The sequence below is a fragment of the Phyllobates terribilis genome, unplaced genomic scaffold (genome assembly GCF_046119375.1).
Source record: "Phyllobates terribilis strain yellow unplaced genomic scaffold, ASM4611937v1 Scaffold_7__3_contigs__length_470593459, whole genome shotgun sequence".
In the NCBI taxonomy this organism is placed as follows: Eukaryota; Metazoa; Chordata; class Amphibia; order Anura; family Dendrobatidae; genus Phyllobates; species Phyllobates terribilis.
Window position 1 is genome coordinate 421,207,853 of NW_027362767.1, and position 23,914 is coordinate 421,231,766.

At 47.0% G+C, this 23,914-nt stretch overlaps 2 protein-coding genes across 8 annotated transcripts in view; one reads left to right on the forward strand and one right to left on the reverse strand.

Annotated features, from left to right (window-relative positions):
- Nucleotides 1–366: 366 nt before the first annotated feature.
- LOC141155129 (uncharacterized) lies at nucleotides 367–8,762 on the forward strand. 6 transcript variants are annotated; one of them, XM_073641804.1, is made up of 8 exons: nucleotides 367–527; nucleotides 4,078–4,183; nucleotides 4,761–4,958; nucleotides 5,323–5,431; nucleotides 6,289–6,378; nucleotides 6,721–6,810; nucleotides 7,021–7,101; nucleotides 7,782–8,745. In XM_073641804.1, exons 2-8 carry the CDS (start codon nucleotides 4,121–4,123, stop codon nucleotides 8,468–8,470), a joined length of 1,320 nt encoding a protein of 439 aa, XP_073497905.1. In that variant the 5' UTR covers nucleotides 367–527; nucleotides 4,078–4,120; the 3' UTR covers nucleotides 8,471–8,745. The 6 variants fall into 6 exon arrangements, with proteins under 6 accessions (XP_073497905.1, XP_073497900.1, XP_073497904.1 ...); XM_073641799.1 differs by lacking the exon at nucleotides 367–527 and adding an exon at nucleotides 571–1,059 and having other exon boundaries at nucleotides 7,782–8,751; XM_073641802.1 differs by lacking the exon at nucleotides 367–527 and adding an exon at nucleotides 1,070–1,320 and having other exon boundaries at nucleotides 7,782–8,748.
- An 8,207-nt stretch (nucleotides 8,763–16,969) lies between these two features.
- The window catches only part of LOC141155134 (uncharacterized), an 8,124-nt gene continuing 1,179 nt past the window's right edge, over nucleotides 16,970–23,914 (reverse strand). For both annotated transcript variants that reach the window (XM_073641810.1, XM_073641811.1), the window contains exons 2-6: nucleotides 21,040–21,162; nucleotides 20,228–20,287; nucleotides 19,141–19,321; nucleotides 18,862–18,999; nucleotides 16,970–17,959 (exon numbers count right to left, since the gene is read on the reverse strand). In XM_073641810.1, the coding sequence (XP_073497911.1) occupies nucleotides 17,430–17,959; nucleotides 18,862–18,999; nucleotides 19,141–19,321; nucleotides 20,228–20,287; nucleotides 21,040–21,150 (1,020 nt within the window). In that variant the 5' untranslated portion in view covers nucleotides 21,151–21,162 and the 3' untranslated portion in view covers nucleotides 16,970–17,429. The remainder of the gene's footprint in view (nucleotides 17,960–18,861; nucleotides 19,000–19,140; nucleotides 19,322–20,227; nucleotides 20,288–21,039; nucleotides 21,163–23,914) is intronic.

Here is a 23,914-nt window from a genome sequence, read left to right on the forward strand (position 1 = left end):
AGTCACTTAACAGCAAGCAGAAGACCAGACAATGGGGAGCACAGCTGTCAGGACCACGGCTGGGAATCGATCGCTGCCGCAGAACTATATATCCCAACAGGCAGCCAATCAAAGCTCTAATACCACTGTGGAATCTTGGGATTTGTAGTCCAGTCACTGTTGTAACCAAGCCTTCAATAAGTGACGTAGAACTACACGGCCCGACGCGCACAGGGCGAAAGAAAATAGCCAATCAACGATGAGAAGCCGCTTAGAACGCCGGGAATTGTAGTTCATCGCTCGATACATACTAATGATCATCGCTCAGCATAGAACTACATATCCCGTGTTTATATGAATGGACGGAAATTAAAGGCGCGGAAGCCCCGCAGTGAATGTCGGGAGTTGTAGTTTAGGAGAGAACGCGATTGCCCGTTGGAATATCAGGGAACAACTACTAGTCCCAGAAAGCTTTTCGGAGGCGTTAAATAAAGAGCCAATAGGAGTGTGAGAGTCGGCAAGCCCGCCCACTCACATGGTCGGAGAAGGTAGGAGCTTTGTGCTTGGGCTGGAAAGTGTTTACATGTGAGCGGAGACGGGAGGGCGCGCTGGCGTTATATACAGGGGCGGCAGGAGGTCGGCGCGGACTGATGTGCCCGATCTATGGGGAGAGCTGAGAAATGGGCTTGTTGCCCGTAGCAACCGGAATCAGGCTGCTGATTGGTTGCTACGTGCAAGGTCTCCCTTTCAAATTTGCATATATGAATGGGGTGCACTTATTTATTTATTTTTTTTTTTACTTGAGAGTCACAATGTGACGTCTGTACGAGGAGAAACGCTCCAAATCGCCCTTCGTTACCTTGTGTTTAAGATGGAAACTCGCAGATTGGTGGAAAATGTGCGCGAAGCCTCTGAGCGGCGGCCGGTGCAGCGGGGGGATAAGTTATTAGAGATGTATAAAAGTAGCTTACCCGCGCCCCCATTATACAAGAATAAAAGCTGGTGTCCACCGATCTGGAAGAAAGGACGGAAAAAGTCCAATCGTCAACGCTACAAGATGAAGCGATATCAAAGTATTTGGTAAAGAAGAAAAAAATCGTAATGTCAGGAATTAATAATAATAATAGTCATAATCTTGTATCCAACCCAAAGTGGGAGCAATGAAAACGACATCTCGCCCTGCAGAAAAGTTCCATCACATCTGATAACACGGTGACAAGAAGCACATTGATATTTTTTTTTTAAACGCAAAAATAATAATCTAAACATGTTTGGTATCACGGTACCCGTACTGGCCACGAGGATCGTGACGAAAGGTCCAACACCACGAACGAACTCTGGGTAACAAAAAAACTGGAGGAATTGTGGCTTTTATTGTGTGTGTGTGTGTGTGTGTGTGTGTGTGTGTGTGTGTGCAAGTGAAACTTATATTGTATTACCGTATTTTTCGGACTATAAGACCCACCTAGGTTTTAGAGGAGGAAAATAATAATAAAAAAAAAAAAAATGTAAGCAAAAAATGTGGTCATGATGCACTTTTAAGGGGGAGGGGGTCTTCTGCTGACACTGGTATAAGGGTAATGTCCTCCAATTCTGACAATATCCCCCATCCTGGTATATATGCCCCCCCCCCCTCCTTCCTTTAATACGTGGTCCTCATCCTTATCCTGGTATGCATGGCTCCCCTCATCCTTATCCTGGTATGCATGGCACAGTAATCCCCAATCCTGGTATGCATGGCACCCCTCATCTTTATCCTGGTATGCATTGCACCCCTCATCTTTATCCTGGTATGCATGGCACCCCTAATCCCTGTCCTGGTATGCATGGCACAGTAATCCCCATCCTGGTATGCATGGCACCCCTCATCTTTATCCTGGTATGCATGGCACCCCTCATCTTTATCCTGGTATGCATGGCACCCCTCATCTTTTTCCTGGTATGCATGGCACCCCTAATCCCAGTCCTGGTATGCGTGGCACACCTAATCCCCATCAAGATGCACATACAAAAAAAAAAAATAAACACTCCTACTCACCTCTCTTCTCTCCTCCAGCGCTGCGTCCTGTCTGCCTGCACTGATCTGTCCATGTGAGCCGCGCATGACATCACTGCCATGCGCGGCTCACAAGTAGAGATCAGCTGTCGGAAGTCACTGCTCCCCACGCCGGGACTGTGTGTGCGGGGAGCAGTGACTTCACTCTCCTTCATAGCCTGTACACAGCGGCTCCTGCTGCTGCCGACTACCTCTCGTGCCCGCTCATTAAAGGGCATGAATATTCACCCCTCTCCACTCCCATGGGCGTGGAGAGAGGTTGAATATTCATGCCCTTTAACAGCGGGCACACGCGATTCCGGCAGCAGCAGGAGTTGCGCTTCGCTCTGCTGTGTGCTGCTATTAAGGAGCATGAATATTCAGTGCTCCCGACGCCCAATGGGCGTGGGGAGCAGTGAATATTCATTTTCTTTAGCAGCGGGGACAGTGTAGGCTGCAGGGTAGCTGCTGCCTCCTGTGCCCCGCTCCTCCACCGCTACTGCTCCCCCCCACACCCTATATATATATATATATATATATATATATATATATATATATATATATATATATATATATATATATATATATACACACACACTCCCCCCCCCCCCCAACATTCGGACTATAAGACGCACCCCCCATTTTCCTCCAAAATTTTGGAGGAGTAAAGTGCGTCTTATGGTCCGAAAAATACGGTAAGTCATTACAAACAGAGTGATCTATTGAAAGTGTTTATATTTCTGTTAATGTTGATGATTATGGCTTACAGCCAATGAAAACACAAAAGTCATTATCTCAGTAAATTAGAATAATTAACAAAAAACACCTGCATAGGCTTCCTAAGCGTTTAAAAAGGTCCCTTGGTCTGTTTCAGTAGACTTCACAATCACGGTGAAGACTGCTGACTTGACAGATGTCCAGAAGGCAGTCATTGACACACTCCACAAGGTCCCAGAGTCTGAAGGAAGAGTGGAGAGGCCACAATCCAAGCTGCTGGAGGTCTTTTTGATGATATTCTAATTTAGTGAGAGGCACTTAGATGTATGTATAATATATAGATATATATATATATCTATAGTTTCCATACACTATGAGAAGACACATGTGCATGTATTTATGTATTTCTCAATATCTGACATGAAATCAGAATAAACCTTTCAGTAAGTAATAAAAATGCCTTAACCCTTCTCTCTCTCTCTCTCTCATTATTCTGGCATTTGGGAAATCATAAACATTCTGGTAATCCTCATGGACCTAAAGCGGGAAAGGTTTCTTCTGATCTCATGTCAGATCCTGAGCCAGGCCTGCAGATGTGTCTTCTTATATAGTGTCACCATTTCACCTTATTTGGATCTTTTTTCCCACTTTTCAGTTCGTTATCGTTCACAACTTCAACTTGTCCCACAAAAAAAAAAAATCCAAGCCCTAGTACGACTCTGGGGACAGAAAAATAAAAAGTCATGTCTCTGAAGAAAGGGAGAACAAAAGCCACCGTGATAAACGTTTGCATCCTGACTGGGTCGGAAGGGCTGACCCGTCCTGTCCACGCTCCGGCAGATTTCTTACATCCGGCTCCGTTCTCCTCCTCTCGTGTTTTCATCCTTTTCTCCAGAATATCCGGTTCTTACCTCCTCCATGCACCCCCCCCCCCCCCATGAGAGCTGGAGGGTGGCGCACCGGGGCTGAGTCCCTAAATAGCGGAAGCTGAGCACCAAGGATGGGGCGCAGACCCCAACCTCTGGAACATGGGGGGGGGGGGGGGGGGGTCCCAGCGATCATCATTACATTGTGTATAGGGGATAACTTGATTGATTTTTTTTTTTTTTTTTTTTTTTTTTGTAGTATGAAGTCCCCAGTTGCCCCCTCCCCCACCTTCCTAACCCCCTCAATTCCTACATCTATCGTTCACATCACCCACCACTTCTGCCAGTCAGTGGTGATGATGACCTCTGTGGCCAGTGATTGGCTGCAGCGTTCCTGTGACGTGAGGGATGAGGAGAGACCCCTCCTGTAACTGCCCCCGACAGACCCTCGTCTACAGCTACGTCCTCTTCTCTTTCCAGGGCGGTGAACATTCGGAGACGGATCCATGTGTATGAGGAGACGATGGAGAAGGCAGAGGCCATATTGAACCACACCCTGGAGATCATCTGCCTCCTGACTACAGAGGTGAGGAGCCACGTATTACCGTGCCCGGGAGTACACGGCCCCCGACTGTGCCTGAAGAGATGGCCACCTTTTGAGGGGCATGTATTTTATGCATTTGCTTCTTATCAAAAACCTTCCTCTACAGCCTCGGTATCTCACTGTCTATAGCTGCCTGCAGAGTGATGTAACTGAGAATCCATCAGTGAGCTCTCTCTGCTGGGATAGTTTATATCCTCTCCACTGATCTTTGAGGCCAAGAAGAGCTCGGAAGAAAGAAGAGTCATGGACGCTCCCGGCAGAGCGAGCTCACTGACGGCTTCAAGTTCTGTGGCTTACACCAAGTTGAAGGGTAAGTTTGCATCTTTATTACCGGGGGATGGGGGGTAGTAACTTTGGATCGGAGGGGCACATAAGGAAAATAAAAGCTGTTCCAAAATCAGTGGAGCAGCGGCCATTGGAGGAGAAGCTCCGAAACCATCGCTGGGGTGAGGACTCCAAAAACGATGAGCAAGACTAGTGAGCAATCCTAGAAAACAGAAGCCGCTCCCTGAATCCTAGACAATGGCTCGGTCAGTGGTTTTATGTCTCTTCCTCCCAGGATTATATACTTGTGAAGAGAGAGGCCGATGGAGACGAGTGCGTCTACAGCCTCCGCACGGCCGAAGTTCACCACGACGGCCCGGACTCCTCAGCAACGCCATCGGATCTCTCATTCACCCTCCTGGGATTACAGGACCGAAATCAGAAGAAGATCCTGGAGCTGACCAATCAGATGATCCGGCTGCTGACCTGTGAGGTGGGGAATTCAGGGCAGAGGATTCTGAAAAAAGCCATTTAAAGGGGTCGTCCAAAAACAGAGCATCCTTCTCTAAAAGCACCAAACACTCAAAATGTACCATCTTCAGAAAATTTCCCAAGATGGTAAACTTTTCTCTCTATCTAGCATAGGGGAAACCTCATTGATGGCCGGGGGTCTGACCCCCTGTGTTTGGTGCTCTCCTAAAGCGTAAATGGAGCACAAGTGCTCACACTCAACCTCAATTTTTTTGAGGTCAATGGGTGTCCCTGCTGTCGGACCTTCAGCGATCGCAGATAACTTGTACTGTCTGCTCTGTACAAAACCCTTCAAAGCCGGTCCCATCTTGCTGCTTGTTTTTCAGGTGCCCTTAAAGTGTCAAGATGTGGCGGTTTATTTCTCCAAGGAAGAATGGGAATATCTGGAAGGACACGGAGAACATTACAACTACAAGCGAACGGGCGAAGCCAAAGGTAAGTTGTAGCTCGCAGGCGGGCGTGACTGTCAGGATTTCTGTTGCCTTCTACAGTTTGACTACTAGTGGCCACTACTGTTCACTTTGATAGTTGTGCTGCAGTTTCACACCTTACCACTGGAGGCTGATGTTGTGTGCTGCACTTGCCCTTTACCAAGATGGCGGGTTCTGAATCTATGGAATCCATCTTGTTTCCTGTTTGGGCTTTCTTAAATCCGCATGGACCTCTCACTCGTTGCTTGAGTATTGTGTCTATCTATTAGCCTAGTTCCAGTCTCCAGCTCCTGAACATTCTTACCCATACTGTTCTAAATTCATCTACGGATTGTTTCTTACAACTCCTTGCTAACTTCAAGAACTTCTACCGCTTGCTGTTCCTTCTTGTGCTCCTTTTGGACACTGGTTTCCAGCAGTATTACGCCAGTATCGTATCAGTGACTTGGAGCCCGCTGGTCTGATCTGCATCCCAACTACTAAGAAGGCTTGAGGAGGAACACTCCATTTAAAGGGGGTTTTCCATCTCAACGAACCTGTATAAAAATGGTCACCAAGTAATGCTTGTTAAAGGCATGGTCCCAAAACCGAAACGGATCATATATTCTTGTGATGTGCTTGTTTGCGGGGGGTCCCATGGGGGTTTGTAGAAATTCATTGTCTAAAGACTGATGGAGATTGTAGGGCTTGGCGATCGGTCAGACCCATATGGAGTAAATGTCGCAGGAGGGCACATGCACAGACAACACGGGGTCTCATAATCGCTCATGGACCCAGCCCACCCTACTCTATCAGAAACTTTTCTATCACATCAGTGGGCGATGAGTTTTGACTTTGAGAAAATCTCTTAATCTCCCGCAGATCCTCTTTCCATGAACCACCAGGACATTGACCGGAGTCTCCCAGCGCAGCACCGTATTAAAGAGGAGCCGGACACCAGAGAATACGAGGGTAAGGCTCAAACATCGGGAAAGGGGGAAGATTCGCCTGGATCTCCCTGGCAGTCTTCACTCTTGTGGCCGCCTCAGATATTTCCTGAGCCCCATGACGTCCTGCAAGCTCATTCCCATTCATATCAATGAGTGGCCTGTAACACAGGCCGGGTCCTGCAGAGCGAGAGACGTCTTTCTGGCCGAGCATCAGGAATGAGAACACTGGACCCTCTTTTTATCACCTCAGAATTAATCATTGGTTGTATTTTACATTTTTTTTCTCTCTACCCTTTAGTTAGAAGGAATATCTATGACCCGGGAGACCAGCTCCGCTGATATGTACCATCATTCTGATTTTTAGAAGTTCAGCCGACATGTCTACCCCTGTGTCATGTGAAGTCTGAGCCTGGGGACGGCGACAATGAGGAGGCAGCGGACAGAATCTACGCAGGTAAAGTCGCCAACAATGTTTAGCAGCCATGTCCTCAGACTTGGGCAGGACTGGCATCTGATGTGTATGGGGGGGGGGTCTCCCGAGTTGGGGGAGAGAAGGATCAGACAGTCGGATTATAATTTCCCGATGATTTCTCCGGGGCAATGATAGATGGCTGTCAGACGGACAAGCACCTTATGTGTAACCATTGCTGTACTGTCCCTTTAGGTTCTCCTCAATGTTTGTCTTCTGTCATAAGTCACATCTCGGAAAAGCCTGACGTCTACAACGCCCGGCTGACTGCACTAGGTAAAATATCTGTATCTGGGTGGTATATAGATGGGAGTCGTCCGATTACCTGCATCACCAGCGAGCCGCTGTTTACTTTGCCTACAATCACGAGGGAAATTAAAGGGATTGTCCACTACTTTAAATATGGAATCAGATTGGTTGGTGTCCAATATCTGGTGCCAAAATCGATCGGCTGGATGTAAATGGTGTATGGTGCCGTCTAACCACAGCTCTATGCACTTACTAGTGGTTGTTTTCGGGTCCTTCAGTCCAACTCCCATTCACTTCAATAGAAGTTGATCTCCAGTACCTGAGAACGGCCACTACACAGCTCCGTACCTTGCTCACATAGTCAGAGGCGGAGATAACAGGTGATCAGTGGGAGTTTTGAGTGTCAGCCCCAACCGATCTGATATCTATGACCCATACTGAGGAAAGACCATCAATATCGAAGTAGTGGACCATCCCTTTATGCATTACATGAAGTAACTTTACCATCTGTGTAATGCATGGGCACGCTGGGTCCTCCACAATGGATAATTAATGGGGTCCCTTCCACCTAAAAGACTCGTTTGTCATCAGTCTGAAATAATTTATTCAGATGGTGGCAGAGGATAAACGTTCTGACTTTTTCCTTTTCTTGCCTCCTTTCCCCCTTTTTCTCCCCTTCCCCCTTTTCTCCCCTCGCCTCCTATCAGATAATGACTTCATCAAAGATCCGACTGTGAAATCCGAAATAATCTACCAATTAACAGTCACCGATAAAAGATGCCGAAAATCGAGGTCAGGAGCAAAGACTTCTCCATGTGGGCTGTGCAGGAAAAGATTCTCCAGCAAGGCGTCTCTCAGCCGCCACCTGAAACTTCACTTGGGGGAGAAGGCATTTCCATGTCACACGTGCGGGAAGAGGTTTTCCTGCAAGAATCATGTGGACGCCCACCTACGGATCCACACCGGGGAGAGACCATTCTCCTGCGCGGAGTGTGGACGGAGATTCACAAACCATTCCCATCTGGTGCTCCACAAGGTCGTCCACACCAAAGAGAAGCCGTACACGTGTCCAGTTTGCGGGAGAGGATTCACTAGGCAATCAAGTGTGGTCAAGCACGCTGGGATCCATGCGGAAAAGAAACCATTCGTGTGCAACGAGTGCGGCAAAAGTTACTGCCAGTATGCTAACTTGGTGGTCCACAAACGATTGCATTCTGGGGAGAAGCCGTTCTCCTGCAAACATTGCGAGAAAGGGTTTATCTGTAAAGCCACCATGCAGAGGCACGAGCTGTCACACACTGGAGAGAAGCCGTTCGCCTGTCCCCAGTGCGAGAAGTGTTTCGTTGACAACTCAACTCTCAACAAACACAAACGGAGAGTCCACATCAATTCCTAGCAGACCAACGGTGGCAGCTTGCTGGGAGAGAGGAGACGTGAGGCCACAACATGGCATTATGTGTAATGACTGCTCTGCTTGGGGGTCCTTGAAGAGAATGAAGAGCCCGCGATGAGTAGACTAGACAGTAGTATGGTATCTTCTCGACAGAGAGCCCCGGTGGTCGACTGGTTGGTCTGGAGGAGCCTCAACTTGGCCAAGGTCTTGGGATGTATCAACAATTACGTGATGTTTTTCAGAAAGGTCATAATTTGGATTGGATTTTTCTTTCCAGTGTAAATCACTGTTTCTGTTCCAAAGATATAAAATAAAATAAAATTATGTTAAATCACTGTGTGTTGTATCATCGAGAGGGGACAGGGGGTAAACGGGACCAGAGTTACCCAAGTAGGTAGATCGAAGGCAGGAAACAACAATGACTCGGTGCAACACGGCTCTCTGCAGATGGGAGGCGTTTTGGAGTTGATCCACTTCAAAAATGGTTTACAAACTCTTGAAAGACTCTTCGCTTCTCTTGTAAAAAAAACGCTTTGGTCACATGTTCAATCTTTTGAGCGTTTTTAGGCTTCTGCTTCAAGTTTTGCAAAACCTCTGGTGGATGGGGAAAGAAAAAGTGCACGTCACGTCTTCATAGCGGCTTTTCATGGAATTCGCTCCACACTACGCACCATCCAATCAAAAGGCTCCTAGAAAACCTTTAGGGAGAAAAATAACTTTCCAAAAAGTTCTAGGAATCTAATAACTCTCCCAAAAAATAAAAGTTCCTGACGTGGTTTCCATGAAACCTGTGTTAACATGGCCGAAAAAAGTAGTAGGATGTTGCCATCATGTCTCAGAGTTCTTTCTAGATTGCTCGCCCGATAGTAGCCATACAAAGAGGCCTGACACTAACACATTCACCCCTGGCCATTTTCCGTTTTTGACCTTTCGTGTTTTGCTCCCCTTCCTCCCAGAGTCATAACTTTTTTTTTTTTATTGGTCAATATGGCCATGTGAGGGTGTTTTTTGCCGGACGAGTTGTACTTTAGAACGACACCCTTGGTTTTACCATATCATGTACTGGAAAACGGGGAAAAAATTCCAAGTACGGTGAAATTGCAAAAAAAAAAGTGCAATTACACAGTCGTGGGTTGTTTTTTTTTTTTTTTTTTACCGTGTTCACTGAATGCTAAAACTGACCTGCCATTATTATTCTCCAGGTCATTACGAGTTCGTAGATACCAAACATGTATAGGTTATTTTTTTTATTTAAGTGGTGAAAAAAAATACAAAGTTTGTTAAAAAAAAAGTCGCCATTTTCTGAGACCCGTAGCGTCTCCATTTTTCGGGTTCTGGGGCCGGGTGATGGCTTAATGATTGCGCCCTGAGCTGACGTTTTTTTTAATGAGATCACCTTGAGGTAGATGCGATGTTTTGATCACCCGTTATTACATTTTATTGTAGTGTTGCGGCAACCAAAAAAAAACGTAATTCTGGCGTATTGATTTTAATTTTCACATTACGCCGTTTAACCGATCGGATTAATTCTTTTTATATATCGATAGATCGGGCGATTCTGAATGTGGCGATACCAAATATGTGTATATTTGATTTTTTTTTTTTCTGTTTTATTTTGAAGGGGGCGAAAGTGGGGTGATTTAAACTTTTTTTTATATATATTTTTTTTCATATTTTTAAAACCATTTCTTTTTTACTTGCTGCAATAGTCTCCATGCGAGACTAGAAGCTGCGATCATCAGGTTGCCTGTGTCTAGCAGAAATGATCACTTGCTATAAGTGCCGACCACTGGTCATGCCAATCCATCGGCGACCGGTGGTCGTCTGACATGGGCTCCGATGGGCAGGACTAGTGACGTCCTTCCTCCGTAGCCATGTTTAAATGCCGCTGTCAGCGGCATTTAACTTAACAGCTGCGGGAAGATCGCGATTCCACCCGCGGCTGTTAGGGGCGTGTGACAGTAACCCTGTTACTGCCTCGTTGACTGAATTATCAGTTTACAACACAGAAATTCAGGTTCTGAAATAGAAAGTAATTACTGTGAGCCGGGTCTGGACTGTAGAGTGGACGGTAAAGCTCCATGAAGACACATTCACTGTGAGCTCGCGCATTGTGGTGGAGCAGCAACACACCTGCGTCGTTTCTCTGTGGTTCCTCACATTACGCCTTCACTGTTATAGCAGAGGGGTCTCCAGTAATTGTCTTGTGTGGCATGAATTCTAGTAATAAAACGCCTTCTGTATCCTGAAAAACTGTTGCCATGATCTTTCCAGCTGCCGGCTTGACAAAATTTCTTTGGAGTTGGTGACTCCTTGTCCTTCCAGTGCGTGGACTCTTGTTCGGTTTCAGGATCATGGTGGTGGGCCCATGTTTTATCAATCGTAATAATTCGAGAGTAGAAGTCTCCTGGATTTTCTCTAAGCATGCCTAAATTCTCTTGGCTAAATTGCTGGCTTCTACATTCATGGGAACTGACCTTTCACATCATCAAAACTTCATGAATGATGGTGGAAACCGTGCAGGCAAAAGAAATTGGTGACCGGTGACCCCCCCCCCCTACTTGTGCTTCCATTGCATGGACTCTTGTTTTGTCTCAGGATCATGGTTTTATCACCCATAATAAATTGATAATAGTAGTCTTTTGGATTGTCTCGAAGCATGGCTAAATTGCTTGTGCCGTCTTTTTTTTTTTTTGTTCAGGCATCAACATTTGTGGCAACCACCAGGAACTGACCTTCGACATCATGAATGCTACTGGAAACCGTGCCTACGGAAATGCCTAATTCATGACCTATCACACTTACACACATGGTCCCCACTTTACAGCACAATTCCACTTAAGATACTTTGATGGGTCACCCTGAACGTGGGTCATCTTTAATTGATTTCCTACCCCGTGTAAACTGCTTGGCCCAAAACTTTACTTGATAGTAGGAAGGTGTATTCATCACCATATGGAGCAATCATCCTTTCATGGACTTCTCTAGGCTTCTTTTCTTCCTTTGTAAGGAATTTAATCAAGAAAACAAAGCTCCAAATCCCTTAGTTTCCTGGTAGAGCCGCACTGTACTGCACTTGCCACCCTGTCACTTCCACTGCTTTCATCAGACTGAACTTCTATTGTGTCTTTTGCAAATGTGTCTCAACATGCACAGAAAAGCAAAAAAAAAAAAAGCCTACCAATCAGTGATGTAACCTGTGCTTGTCATATGGCCACTCAAGAAACCATGTTGTGTTGCGTCCCCTGAGGCTCGCCGACTATTTCACCTGCAAGTTCTCTAAAGTTTCTGCACAACAGGTGACGTCTGTTGTTTCTACAATCCTTGACGTTGAAATTGCAACCAAAAAGGACAAGCTGTAGGGTTCTGCAAACCGAGAAAGTAGCCGGATTCGCTAACATGCTGAAAAGTCTCAAGCACTGAGATCCAATCTGTCATGTTGTAGGGAAATAAAAGACAGATTGAAATGCTTTTTTTAGCCTCTCGAAACCTCAACAATCGGATTATGTCATGTAGGATGATTGTGCGAGGTGTCCTATTTGTCAAAGTACCCATCATCGCCACTTGTCAAATCTGACAATATATTTAATATATTTATTAATGATCTAGTGGAAGGGTTGCATAGTAAAATAGCAATATTTGCAGATGATACTAAACTTTGTAAAGTAGTTAATACAGATGAGGATAGGGCACAGCTACAGGAGGATTTAGATAAATTGGGGAGTTGGGCCAAAAAATGGCAAATGGGGTTCAATGCCGATAAATGTAAGGTCATGCACATGGGAAAGAAAAACAGCAGTCACACATACATATTAAATGGGAAACCGTTGGGGAAATCTGACATGGAGAAGGACCTGGGCGTCTTGGTTAACAGCAAATTAAATTGGAGTGCCCAGTGTCAGGCAGCAGCTGCGAAGGCAAATAGAGTCATGGCATGCATCAGAAGAGGAATAGGGGCATATGATGAGAACATTGTTCTTCCTCTGTATAAAGCTCTGGTAAGGCCGCACTTAGAATATTGTGCACAGTTCTGGGCTCCGGTGCTCAGGAAAGACATATTGGAGCTAGAGAGGGTACAAAGGAGGGCGACTAAGGTAATAAAGGGAATGGAGGGACTAGAATACCCAGAGAGGTTGTCCAAATTAGGCCTATTTACGTTGGAAAAGAGAAGGCTTAGGGGAGACCTCATAAACATGTATAAATACATCAGGGGGCTGTACAGAGATCTCTCCCATGACCTGTTTATACCAAGGATGGTGACAAAGACGAGGGGGCACACTATGCGTCTGGAGGAAAGGAGGTTCCTGCACCAGCATAGAAGGGGATTCTTTACGGTCAGAGCTGTGAGACTCTGGAACTCTCTGGGAGAGGAAGTGGTGATGTCCAACTCACTTAATGAGTTCAAGAGAGGCCTGGACGCCTTTCTGGAGAACAATAAAATTACATCTTATGCTTAGTGATAGTTAATTAATCCAGGGATTTAATCTGACTGCCAGATTGGTGTCGGGAAGTGAATTTTTCCTCAATGATGTAAATTGGCCTATACCGCATGTTTTTTTTTTGTTTTTTTTGCCTTGCCCTGGATCAACGCTGCGGAATAGCTGCAGTGCACAAGAAATAGGCTGAACTGGATGGACGCTTGTCTTTTTTTGGCCTTATAAACTATGTAACTATGTCTATGTAACTATGAGACAGAGGCCTTGGTTTATCACTCATGCAGATGGCAATGCGCTAGATGCCAGTGCTGTTTATGGTTGTGTGTCCGGGTGTTTAGGAGAACAATGACCACCTCGAATGGCAGAAAGAAGTCTACAGAGGTGAATCTCTGTGCGGATGGATCATCGGATTACAAGAATGGTGCATAGTGATCCATCCTGGGCTGCAGGTGAAATTAGACCTCACATACCGAGCCTAAGGCATCTGAAGGGACTATGAGCCAGACGTACAACTACAGGTGGCCATTGACCTCAAGCCATAGCTCTCAAAGCTTTTCATGGTGGAACAAGACAGTCATTGAGGTCTCTCCTTTTTATTATCCCGATGTCTCGGACACAATGAGAGCAGATTGGGCTGCAGACTACATGTCCAATGCCACGAAGAAGCTGTAATGAGAGAACGTCAGATCCTACTCCCAGAATTATGGTGTGGGGTGACGTAATATACAGTAACCTGACCCTTCTAGCAATTTACCAACACCTCTCCAGGTCTAATGTTGCTTGTGCTACTGTGAGCAGTCTACATGATCTAAACCTGCTCCCGTGGCTGCAGCATCTCCGGACTTGTCTCCATCGAGCACATCTGGGACGTCATTGGTCGCTGATTACACCAGGGCAGCCAGCAGAGGATCTTGATGATTTTCCCAAGTGCATTCAGCGGCAGAACCTTCCTCAGACAACATTAATAACCTCAGTGACAGCAGCCAAGGCTGGAAGTGCCGGGATTTCTGCACGAGGCTCAGACCCCAGACCGAAGAAATCCAAAGGTTTTGAATGTTGTTTAATTTTTTTCCTCATTTGCAGGTCAGTGAGTGATCGCCAGAATTCTACGACTTTTCCTTCTTCATGTTGCAATTTCCATGACAAGAAGTGTACAAGATACATAATGTGCAAATCACTGTTTAAAATTGTCATATTACATCAGAAAATCCCTCCAAGGCCCCAGCCACTAAGTGTCTCTGCTTAGTCTTCTTGATCACTGCCTGTTGTCAAGTGTAATCCATCTCTAGCTGCGGAGACACAGAGATGGAGTACAGGAAGCGGGGGTGGGGCTCTGTCCCTACAGGAAGTGGGAGCAGGGCTCTGCCTACAGGAGGCGGGGCTTTGTCTCTGCAGGAAGTCGATGGGGCTCTGCCTACAGGAGGAGGGGCTTTGTCTCTACAGGAAGTGAGGATTGTGCATCTAGAGTAAGCAGGAGTGGCGCTTTCTCGCTACAGGAAGCGGGACTTTGTATCTACAGCAAGCAGGAGTGGGACCTTGTTTCTGCAGGAAGTGGGGCTTTGCATCTCCAGCAAGGAGGGGTGGGACCTTGTTTCTGCAGGAAGTGGGGCTTTGCATCTCCAGCAAGCAGGGGTGGGACCTTGTTTCTGCAGGAAGTGGGGCTTTGCATCTCCAGCGAGCAGCGGTGGGACCTTGTTTCTGCAGGAAGTGGGGCTTTGCATCTACAGCGAGCAGCGGTGGGACCTTGTTTCTGCTGGAAGTGGGGCTTTGCATCTCCAGCAAGCAGGGGTGGGACCTTGTTTCTGCAGGAAGTGGGGCTTTGCATCTACAGTAAACAGCGGTGGGACCTTGTAGCTACAGTAAGCAGGGGTGGGACCTTGTTTCTGCAGGAAGTGGGGCTTTGCATCTACAGCAAGCAGGGGTGGGACCTTGTTTCTGCAGGAAGTGGGGCTTTGCATCTACAGTAAACAGCGGTGGGACCTTGTAGCTACAGTAAGCAGGGGTGGGACCTTGTTTCTGCAGGAAGTGGGGCTTTGCATCTACAGAAAGCAGCGGTGGGACCTTGTTTCTGCAGGAAGTGGGGCTTTGCATCTACAGCAAGCAGGGGTGGGACCTTGTTTCTGCAGGAAGTGGGGCTTTGCATCTACAGTAAGCAGGGGTGGGACTCTACAGTAAGTGGAGGTTGAGCTTTGTATTTACAGGAAGTGGGGTGGGGTTTGTTTCTAGAGGAAGCAGGGTCACGGCTTTGTATCTACAGTAAACACAGGTGGGGCTTGGTCTCTGTGTCTCCTCTCTTGTTAAGCTTAATAGAAGCAGACCAGAAAGTCAGCGTTCAGTTCAGGACAGGTAAGCCATTGGACAATGACAGTCACATTGAATGCTGAGAAGTTGGAGAAAAGAAAGTTCCAGAACTTATAGTGCTGGTGAAGAGGAGCATCCCACTCAAGAAGAGTCGGTGACAGGTTATAAAGCAAAGGAATGGTGACAGTGCCTGGACATAAACTGATAAGTGCACCAAAAGCAGTTTTGCGTTGCGAGGGATGAAGACGGGGACGATCATGTTACTGTGGTTCTCAGGGCTGTCACAATCTCCTAATGTTAAGGTCTCGATAGGACGAGATCGGAGCAGCTGTCAATCGCTTCTGTCGGCATAAGAGCGGCCATGTCTGACCCGGTCCCGGAGGAAAAAGTGCAGGTCGTGGACCCTTCACTTCTGAGCAGTGATTCTTTTATTTTATTGGACCTTTTAATTACAAAAAAAGTCTAATCGAAGTCTTACAAAAGAAATAAAACATTTTTAAGCACTTTTCATTGTATAGAATTACAAAAAATGCAAATGATCAAATCTTCCTCCTACAAGACCCCGCCCCCTGCTTAACATAGGACCACTCATAAACCACACAAAATGCAGGACAGAAAAACCAACGTCCGATGCCATCACATCCTGAAGAATGTGCAGGGAGCTCCCCCTAGTGGTGGTTCCAGAAGGCCACATTATCATTCCACGCTCTGGTTTATATGAAGGCAGCTCTGACCCGTATCATATTCTGCCAATGATGGTTTAAAACATGATAAATAAAAAAAATAGAAGCCACACAACATCCGGCTGCTGCCATATTACAATGTTTCCATGTGACTAGCGCCAGGAGGGAAAGGAGGTGCAGAAACTCCCACCAAAAAAAATGCAGCAATAATTAAGTACACCCTCTCCACTCCGTTACCACAGTGCCCTCTAGTGGTCAATGTGAGAACTGTAGGAATAACAAAAGTGATTTTTTTTCTCTACATCGAGGTTGTAGGTTTAACTCTTGCAAATATTGTAGCTTCATTCCAGATCTCTGGGACTTTTTTTTACATTTTCAGCTCAGATTATCATTGACCATCATTATAGAAGCCATCCAGGGCTTTGATATTAATCAGGGGGGTGGCGGATTTTGGACTTCTATCACTCGGCTATTACCTGGACCCATTGCTGTTGGAAATGCAGAGTCCTGTTCACTGTCGCCGTTCTAGGTACTGCAGCTCATCGCCTGCAATAGTGAATGTCATCAGAACTGCAGTACCCGGGAAGGACCACTAGATGGAGTACAGAGCTGAGCTGTTCTGCTGGATCTGGCAAAAACTGATCATAGGGGGTGTGAGGGTCCTACTTTTCCACGAATGTGACATTGATGACCTAACGTAAGGATTGTTTATCCATATCCGAGTTCTAGACAACCTTTGATTTTCTACTTTTTACGTAAAACATAAGTTTTGCCTTTTTTTTTAGTCCAATTTTAAATCCATTTTGTTCCTTAATGGGGTTGTCTTCAAATTACAATTTACAAAGGGCTGATTGATAGCGAGAACCAGGGTGCCAGCGCTGGGCTCGGCGCCCTCTGGGAGCCAGCGCTGGGCTCGGCGCCCTCAGGCTGTCAGTCCCATAGACAATGAATGGGACCCCTCTTCTCGTGAGTCCCTGAAGTGGAGCCCCCTGCAATCGCACACTTATTGCCTATCTAAAAAGAGGTGGGGGAGAAGTTGTAATGGTGGACAACCCCTTTAAGGGCAGCTCATTTATCTTCTCTTCCTGCAGAACGATCAGTAAATGTGAGTCCTTAAGTCAGCTTTGTCCAAGGAAGTTCCCGATTGTGGAAGGTTGGGTGCCGGCCCATCGGGCGACCTGCACAGCGCCCACCCAGCTTTTCGATAGTCCTCTATACAATGATACACATCTTAACTGGTCTGTTTCAGCACTCGGGAGAAGCGGGGTGTACAACAGAGGATTAAAGCATTGATATGGATGCAGGATAATGATCTCAGCTCCAGCAGGGACCCCATGATTGATTACAGGCATGGAGGCAGGCCATTGTCTCTTTACAGCAGGTGAGCTATAGTTCCAGCACCCATAATGCTGGCAGAATGCCGACGAAGAGAAGCAGTCCACTAGCAAAAAAAAAATGGCTGCCAGATTAGAGTGTGAGAATTAAGATGATTCCTGGAAATATCAGACAAGGACTTGAGGACAGAAAGAAAAATGCCTATTTTTAAACACTGAACCCCCCTTGATCATCCCAGAAGTCCTTGGCATTTTTGCGGGGGTTGCACTTGTGGACGACTGCTTTGAATTTGGTGGAGAACCTGCGGCCGCAGTCATTGCACTGGTGGGGCTTCACCCCGTGCACAACGCTGTAATGTCTGACCGCGCTGGACTTGTGCTTGAACATCTGTCCACAAGCGATGCAGCGGAACGGCTTCTCCTCCAAGGCGATCTGGTTGAGGAACTGCAGGCGGGAGGGATCGGGGGGCTTCTCCTCGGTGGCAGGTTTTATGGGCGGGTACGGGTCGTAGGGTCTACTGCTGCTGGAGCAGATGAACCGCTCACTGATGCTCCAGATGTTCGGGTGCCAGCGATAATGGGGGGTGCCCACCTTGTCTGGGGAGCGTGTCTTGTTGGCGAGACTTTCATACGTCCCGTCCTCCTTTATCTCCTCAGTCATCTCCACCTTGATTTCACTTTCATCCAACAGAGGAGGCCGAGAGTAACAGTCATCTACACCCGACCGAAACCGCCCGGCTGGGGAGAAGACACAGAACGTCAGGCTTCAGAGCAGAAATCAGCCACCAGCAGAATAGTGAGTGCAGCTCTGGAGTATAATAGAGGATGTAACTCAGGATCAGTAATGTATGTACACAGTGACTGCACCAGCAGAATAGTGAGTGCAGCTCTGGAGTATAATACAGGATGTAACTCAGGATGAGTAATGTAATGTATGTACACAGTGACTGCACGAGCAGAATAGTGAGTGCAGCTCTGGAGTATAATACAGGATGTAACTCAGGATCAGTACAGGATAAGTAATGTATGTACACAGTGACCGCACCAGCAGAATAGTGAGTGCAGCTCTGGAGTATAATAGAGGATGTAACTCAGGATCAGTAATGTATGTACACAGTGACTGCACCAGCAGAATAGTGAGTGCAGCTCTGGAGTATAATACAGGATGTAACTCAGGATGAGTAATGTAATGTATGTACACAGTGACTGCACGAGCAGAATAGTGAGTGCAGCTCTGGAGTATAATACAGGATGTAACTCAGGATCAGTACAGGATAAGTAATGTATGTACACAGTGACCGCACCAGCAGAATAGTGAGTGCAGCTCTGGAGTATAATAGAGGATGTAACTCAGGATCAGTAATGTATGTACACAGTGATTGCACCAGCAGAATAGTGAGTGCAGCTCTGGAGTATAATACAGGATGTAAGTCAGGATCAATACAGGATCAGTAATGTAATGTATGTACACAGTGACTGCACCAGCAGAATAGTGAGTGCAGCTCTGGAGTATAATACAGGATGTAAGTCAGGATCAGTAATGTATGTACACAGTGACTGCACCAGCAGAATAGTGAGTGCAGCTCTGGAGTATAATACAGGATAGGTAATGTAATCAGTGCCATTTGTCCGTTACTTACCTGCAGAGGTTCCCGGGGATCCACTACTCCGCTCATATTTGCATTTGTCCTTGCCGTGTTCATCCTCATCATCGTCCTCATCCTCCTTCCCACTCGTGGACTCGTAGTCTATTTCTTCCACATTCAGGTCTGATAATTCTGAATACAGATTGAGCACACAATACACAGTCACAGATGTCACCAGCGCAGTTATAGGAGCCCCATCCCTCCATTATATTGGGGGGCAGACCCCCTGAACCCGCACAGACAGAGCTGCAGGTTGGGTTGTGCCCGTCCTACCATCACCAGGAGAGCGGCTTTCCTGCACGTCCTGAGTTACACCCAAGTCCGTGGCGTCCATCTTGTCACTGAGCGGCTCGGTCTCCGTTATGACGCTTTGGTATTGTTGCTTGTGTCCTTTCACGTAGTCCCACTCCTCCATAGAGAAATAGACGGCCACGTCGTCACACTTCACTGGCACCTAGAACAGAAGCCGTGGCCCAGGTGGCCGCTGTTAGCACAAGAGACTAACGTGTTCACACCAGGTGAAGGATCAGCGGCTGTGAATGTGGCAAAAAAAATAAAAAATCAGCTTCAAAATCAGCGCGGAACTCGCTGATTGTGTCACTGATCTTACCCCATTGCACAAAGAGGCCACGAGCAAGGGGAGATCTGTGATGGAAATATGTGCAGGGGGCACGCGGAGCGCAGGGGGACACGCGGAGCGCGCTGCAGATTATCCGCAGATTTCTCAGCTGCATGTGGACGGGGTTATGAAAACCCTGTGTTCATCCTGAGTGTGCGGCGCAGCCTTCACGCACCGCCACATTTCCTGCTGCAGATTTGATGTGGATGTTACGTGCGGATTTGCCACAGACTTCACCTGCAGCCCAAAGTGACACATGAATGGAGCCACCTCCAGAAGCTAGGGGGGGGACGAAGGAACAGGCGACCTGCCATACAACGGATGGCGGGGGTGGGCTGGATGGGCGACCTGTCACACGACAGATGGGGGGCGCCACGAGCTGTACAATGGACAAGGATGGGGTGGGGGGGTGAAGGGTGATGTGCCATACAACGGACGATCGGGACGTGCGACCTGCCATACAACGGACGGGGAAGGGGGGAGGGGGCAGACAGGTGACCTGCCATACAAAGGATGGGGCGACTGGCGACCTGTTACATGATAGACGGAGGGTTATGGGGGTGGCTGATGATGTGCTGTACAATGGACAGGGGTGGGGGGGACTAGTGACCTGTCATACAATGGACGGGGGATGGGGAGGCCGGGGGAAAGGGCGGCATGTCATAAGACAGAGGGGTGGCACGTCGTACAACAGCAGGGGCACGGGCGGTCTGGGGATTATGTAATGTAACGGACGCTCACCGTCCCGGACTCCGGGTGGATGCAGCAGTGCGGCGACGTCTTCTTCACCAGGACATATTTCTACAAGACAGAAGCAGCAGAGAGTTCTGGTCCGTCATCAGTGATGATGGTGGAATATACCAGGGAAAATCATTGTTATACACTGATCCGCCAGAGCAATGACCCCACTGAGCAGATAACGCCGATAATCGGGGACATGGCGCCTGTCAGGGGATATAGCAGGCAGGACGCCATCAGTCGCTTCTAGAAGATGAGGTGTTGAAACTAGAAAAAAAAAACAAGTGACTGACAAAGGATCCATCATCTCGTGTAGACGATCGGCACAAATCAACCCCACAGAGCGGGTTTTGTGGGGCATTCGAGTCAGAACCCGAAAGGAGCAATGGAAGATGGCGCCTGGTCTGATCAATCTTGTATTCTTCTCACTTATTTGGGGAAGAGATGGCACCAGAGATGGGAGAGGCGGCAGGGAAGTGTGAGGGGGCAACGTCCTGCGGGAAACCTTGTCCTGGCATCACGTGGACGTGACACCCACCTATCATGGTACAGACCAAGCACCCACGTCATGGCAGCGGGATCCCTAATTTCCGGGCATCATCCAGCAAATAACAGTCAGGAATGGTCTGAGGAACATGCGAAACATCAAGGTGACGACTTGTCTCCAAATTTCTCGGATCGATCGTCTGTGGGACGGGATGGAGGACGAGACGGACTCACTAAGCAGCGACCAGGACTTGTAGGAGACCACAGGAGCCCCAGACCAGGTAATACGGCTGATCAGTGTGGACACGTACATACTATGTATATCTCACCTCGCCTGTCAGCAGGTAGATAATCTCCAGCGCGTGATTGAGGATCTTCTCAGAGATCTTCTCCTTGGAGATGGTCATATCCGTCACTGAGGAAGCAATGTGATCCAGCATCGCTCTGTAGGACTGAGAAGAAGAGACGTTATGTACCCTTATATACATATACAGCGAGGAATTTTGGTCCACTCCTCTTTGCAGATAATCTCTAAATCATTAAGATTTTGAGGCTGTCGCTTGGCAACTCGGAGCTTCAACTGCCTCCATAAGATTAAGGTCTGGAGACTGGCTAGGCCACTCGATGACCTTACTGTGCTTCTTTTTGAGCCACTCCTTTGTTGCCTTGGTTGTATGTTTTGGGTCATTGTCTTGCTGGAAGACCCAGCCATGCCCATCTTCAATGCTCTTACTGGGGGAAGGAGGTTGTTGGCCAAAATTACGCGATACACGACCCCATCCATCTTCCCTTCAGTACAGTGCAGTTGTCATGTCCCCTTTGCAGAAAAGCACCCCCAAAGTATAATGTTTCCCCCACCATGCTTCACGCTTGGGACGACGTTCTTAGGGTTGTACTCATCCTTCTTCTTCCTCCAAACACGGCAAGTTGAGTTAATGCCAAAGAGATCAATTTTTGTCTCATCTGACCACAGCACCTTCTCCCAATAACTCACAGAATCATCCAGGTGTTCATTGGCAAACTTCAGACGGGCCTGCACATGTGCCTTCTTGAGCAGGGGGACCTTGCGGGCACTGCAGGATTTTAAACCTTTAAGGCTTAATATGTTACCATTGGTTTTCTTGGTGACTGTGGTCCCAGCTGCCTTGAGATTATTAACAAGTCCCCCCCCCATGTAGTTTAGGCTGATCTCTCGCCTTCCTCATGATCAAGGATACCCCACAAGGTGAGATTTTGCATGGTGTCCCAGATCGATGTCGATTGACAGGTATTTTCTATTTCTTCCATTTTCTTACTGTTGCACCAACAGTTGTCTCCTTCTCACCCAGCTTCTTACTTATGGTTTTGTAGCCCTTTGCAGCTTTGTGCAGGTCTATGACCTTGTCCCCGACATCCTTAGAAAGCTCTTTGGTCTTGCCCATGGTGTAGAGGTCAGAGTCTGACTGATTAATTGAGTCTGTGGACAGGAGTCTTTTATACAGGTGACTATGTAAGACAGCTGTCTGTAATGCAGGTAACGAGTTGATTAGGAGCGTCTAACTGGTCTGTAGGAGCCAGAACTCATAATTTGAAGGGGATCAAATACTTATTTCTCAATGCAAAATGCAAAAAAATGTATCTAATTTATACAATGTGATTTTTATTATTTTTTGGGAGGGATATTCTATCTCTCAATGTTAAAATTAACCTACCCTTAAAATTATAGACTGTTCATGTCTTTGTCAGTGGGCAAACTTACAAAAACAGCAAGGGATCAAATACATATTTGTCACTGTATGAGACTATTAACTTTATGGGAGCCGGCTGTGCCTCAGTCTGCAGAGATCGGAGCTGAGGTTTGACTCTTTAAATGACACTGTCAATCTCTAATATTAGCAGATAAGCGGCATGTTCCTGCCGGGAACCCGAACCTATCCTGCTATGTGATTGTGGGGAGCCGATGGGCAGCAGAGTCAGGGGTCTGCAGAAAGCCCCATTCACCGCCATCTTTCTCCTCCTGTGATGATGTGCCTTCATAATTCACTATTCAGAATTCCCTATATATAACAATACAGATGATCAAAACGATCGCAGATTCAATTCCCGTTAAGAGGACGTTTTAAATCTAAAAGAAAAAAATTTTTTTTTTTTTTTTTACATTTTATATCAACCACCATTAAAAAAAATATATATATAGAAAAATAAACTTAATCAGCCTGACGATTAGATTTGTTAAGCCAAGAGAAATACACTATTGTGTTTCATGTTGACTTGTAAATGTATGTCTATTTCTGTGGCTGGTCAAGAAGGACACACTATTATGTGTATAAAACTGAACGAATGTTGACTTCTCTTTGTTTGGAAACAATGATGTTGTTAATATGCTAATGACCTGATACTAAGCCAGCTAGATGTTTATTTACAAGAGCCCCCTGCTATACCAAACTATGTAAATAGATTAGCTCAAACAATAATACCTGAGCCCTGTGAGTACTGCCCTCCCTAACCTCTTACCTGTGGATGTGTACTTGAACAGACAACTGTAACTATTTTTAAAGGGACATGTGCCTCTGTAGCAGTCAGACTTGAAACAGACTATCAGAGAGACATCATTCAGGACAGTAGATTGATAGCATGGCAGATCCATCCAGAGACACAGATTTGGACTCTACACAATTCTAGCCTAAGGGTATCGGCCCTGACTGGAAAGATACGGATCTGCTCCATTGTCCATCAGAGAGACCATGGATACATTTCGGGGATACCAGGTTGGGACGATGCAGTCACCTGGCCCCATGGATATGTTGTTTGGAGTTGCTAGGAGGGACCCTCTGGTCGCCTGGAACCCATGGAGACATTCGGAGAAGCCAGATTGTGACCCGCCAGTTATCTGGCCCCACGGAAACTCTCGGAGAGGCCAGGGTGGGATCCTCGGGTCTCCTAGCCTTGCACCTCGATGGACTGCTAGCTTCCAAAGCTTGCCACTATCTTTTCTCTGTGGGGGCCCACCAAAATCGGGGGGCCACTGGTTGAGGTACTTGGCCCTGGAAGTCCCAAAGCCGCAGCTGTTCTATCCCAGGCAGGCGGAGCGGAAGGGTGAGACTGTGTAACGTTGTACCATCTTGGGTATTTGCTTGGACTGTTCTGTGTGTTTATTTTCCACTTTGTGGTATAATAAAGTATTGCCACGCTGTTTTACCCGCACCCTGTGTTGTCTGATTAGTA

Excerpts from the sequence above, each read along its gene's own strand:
- LOC141155129 (XM_073641799.1), top strand. The coding sequence starts at position 851 with ATGGAAACTCGCAGATTGGTGGAAAATGTGCGCGAAGCCTCTGAGCGG. Across the intron at positions 4,184-4,760 it reads TCTGCCTCCTGACTACAGAG|GATTATATACTTGTGAAGAG; the intron begins GTGAGGAGCCAC and ends TCTTCCTCCCAG. Across the intron at positions 4,959-5,322 it reads TCCGGCTGCTGACCTGTGAG|GTGCCCTTAAAGTGTCAAGA; the intron begins GTGGGGAATTCA and ends CTTGTTTTTCAG.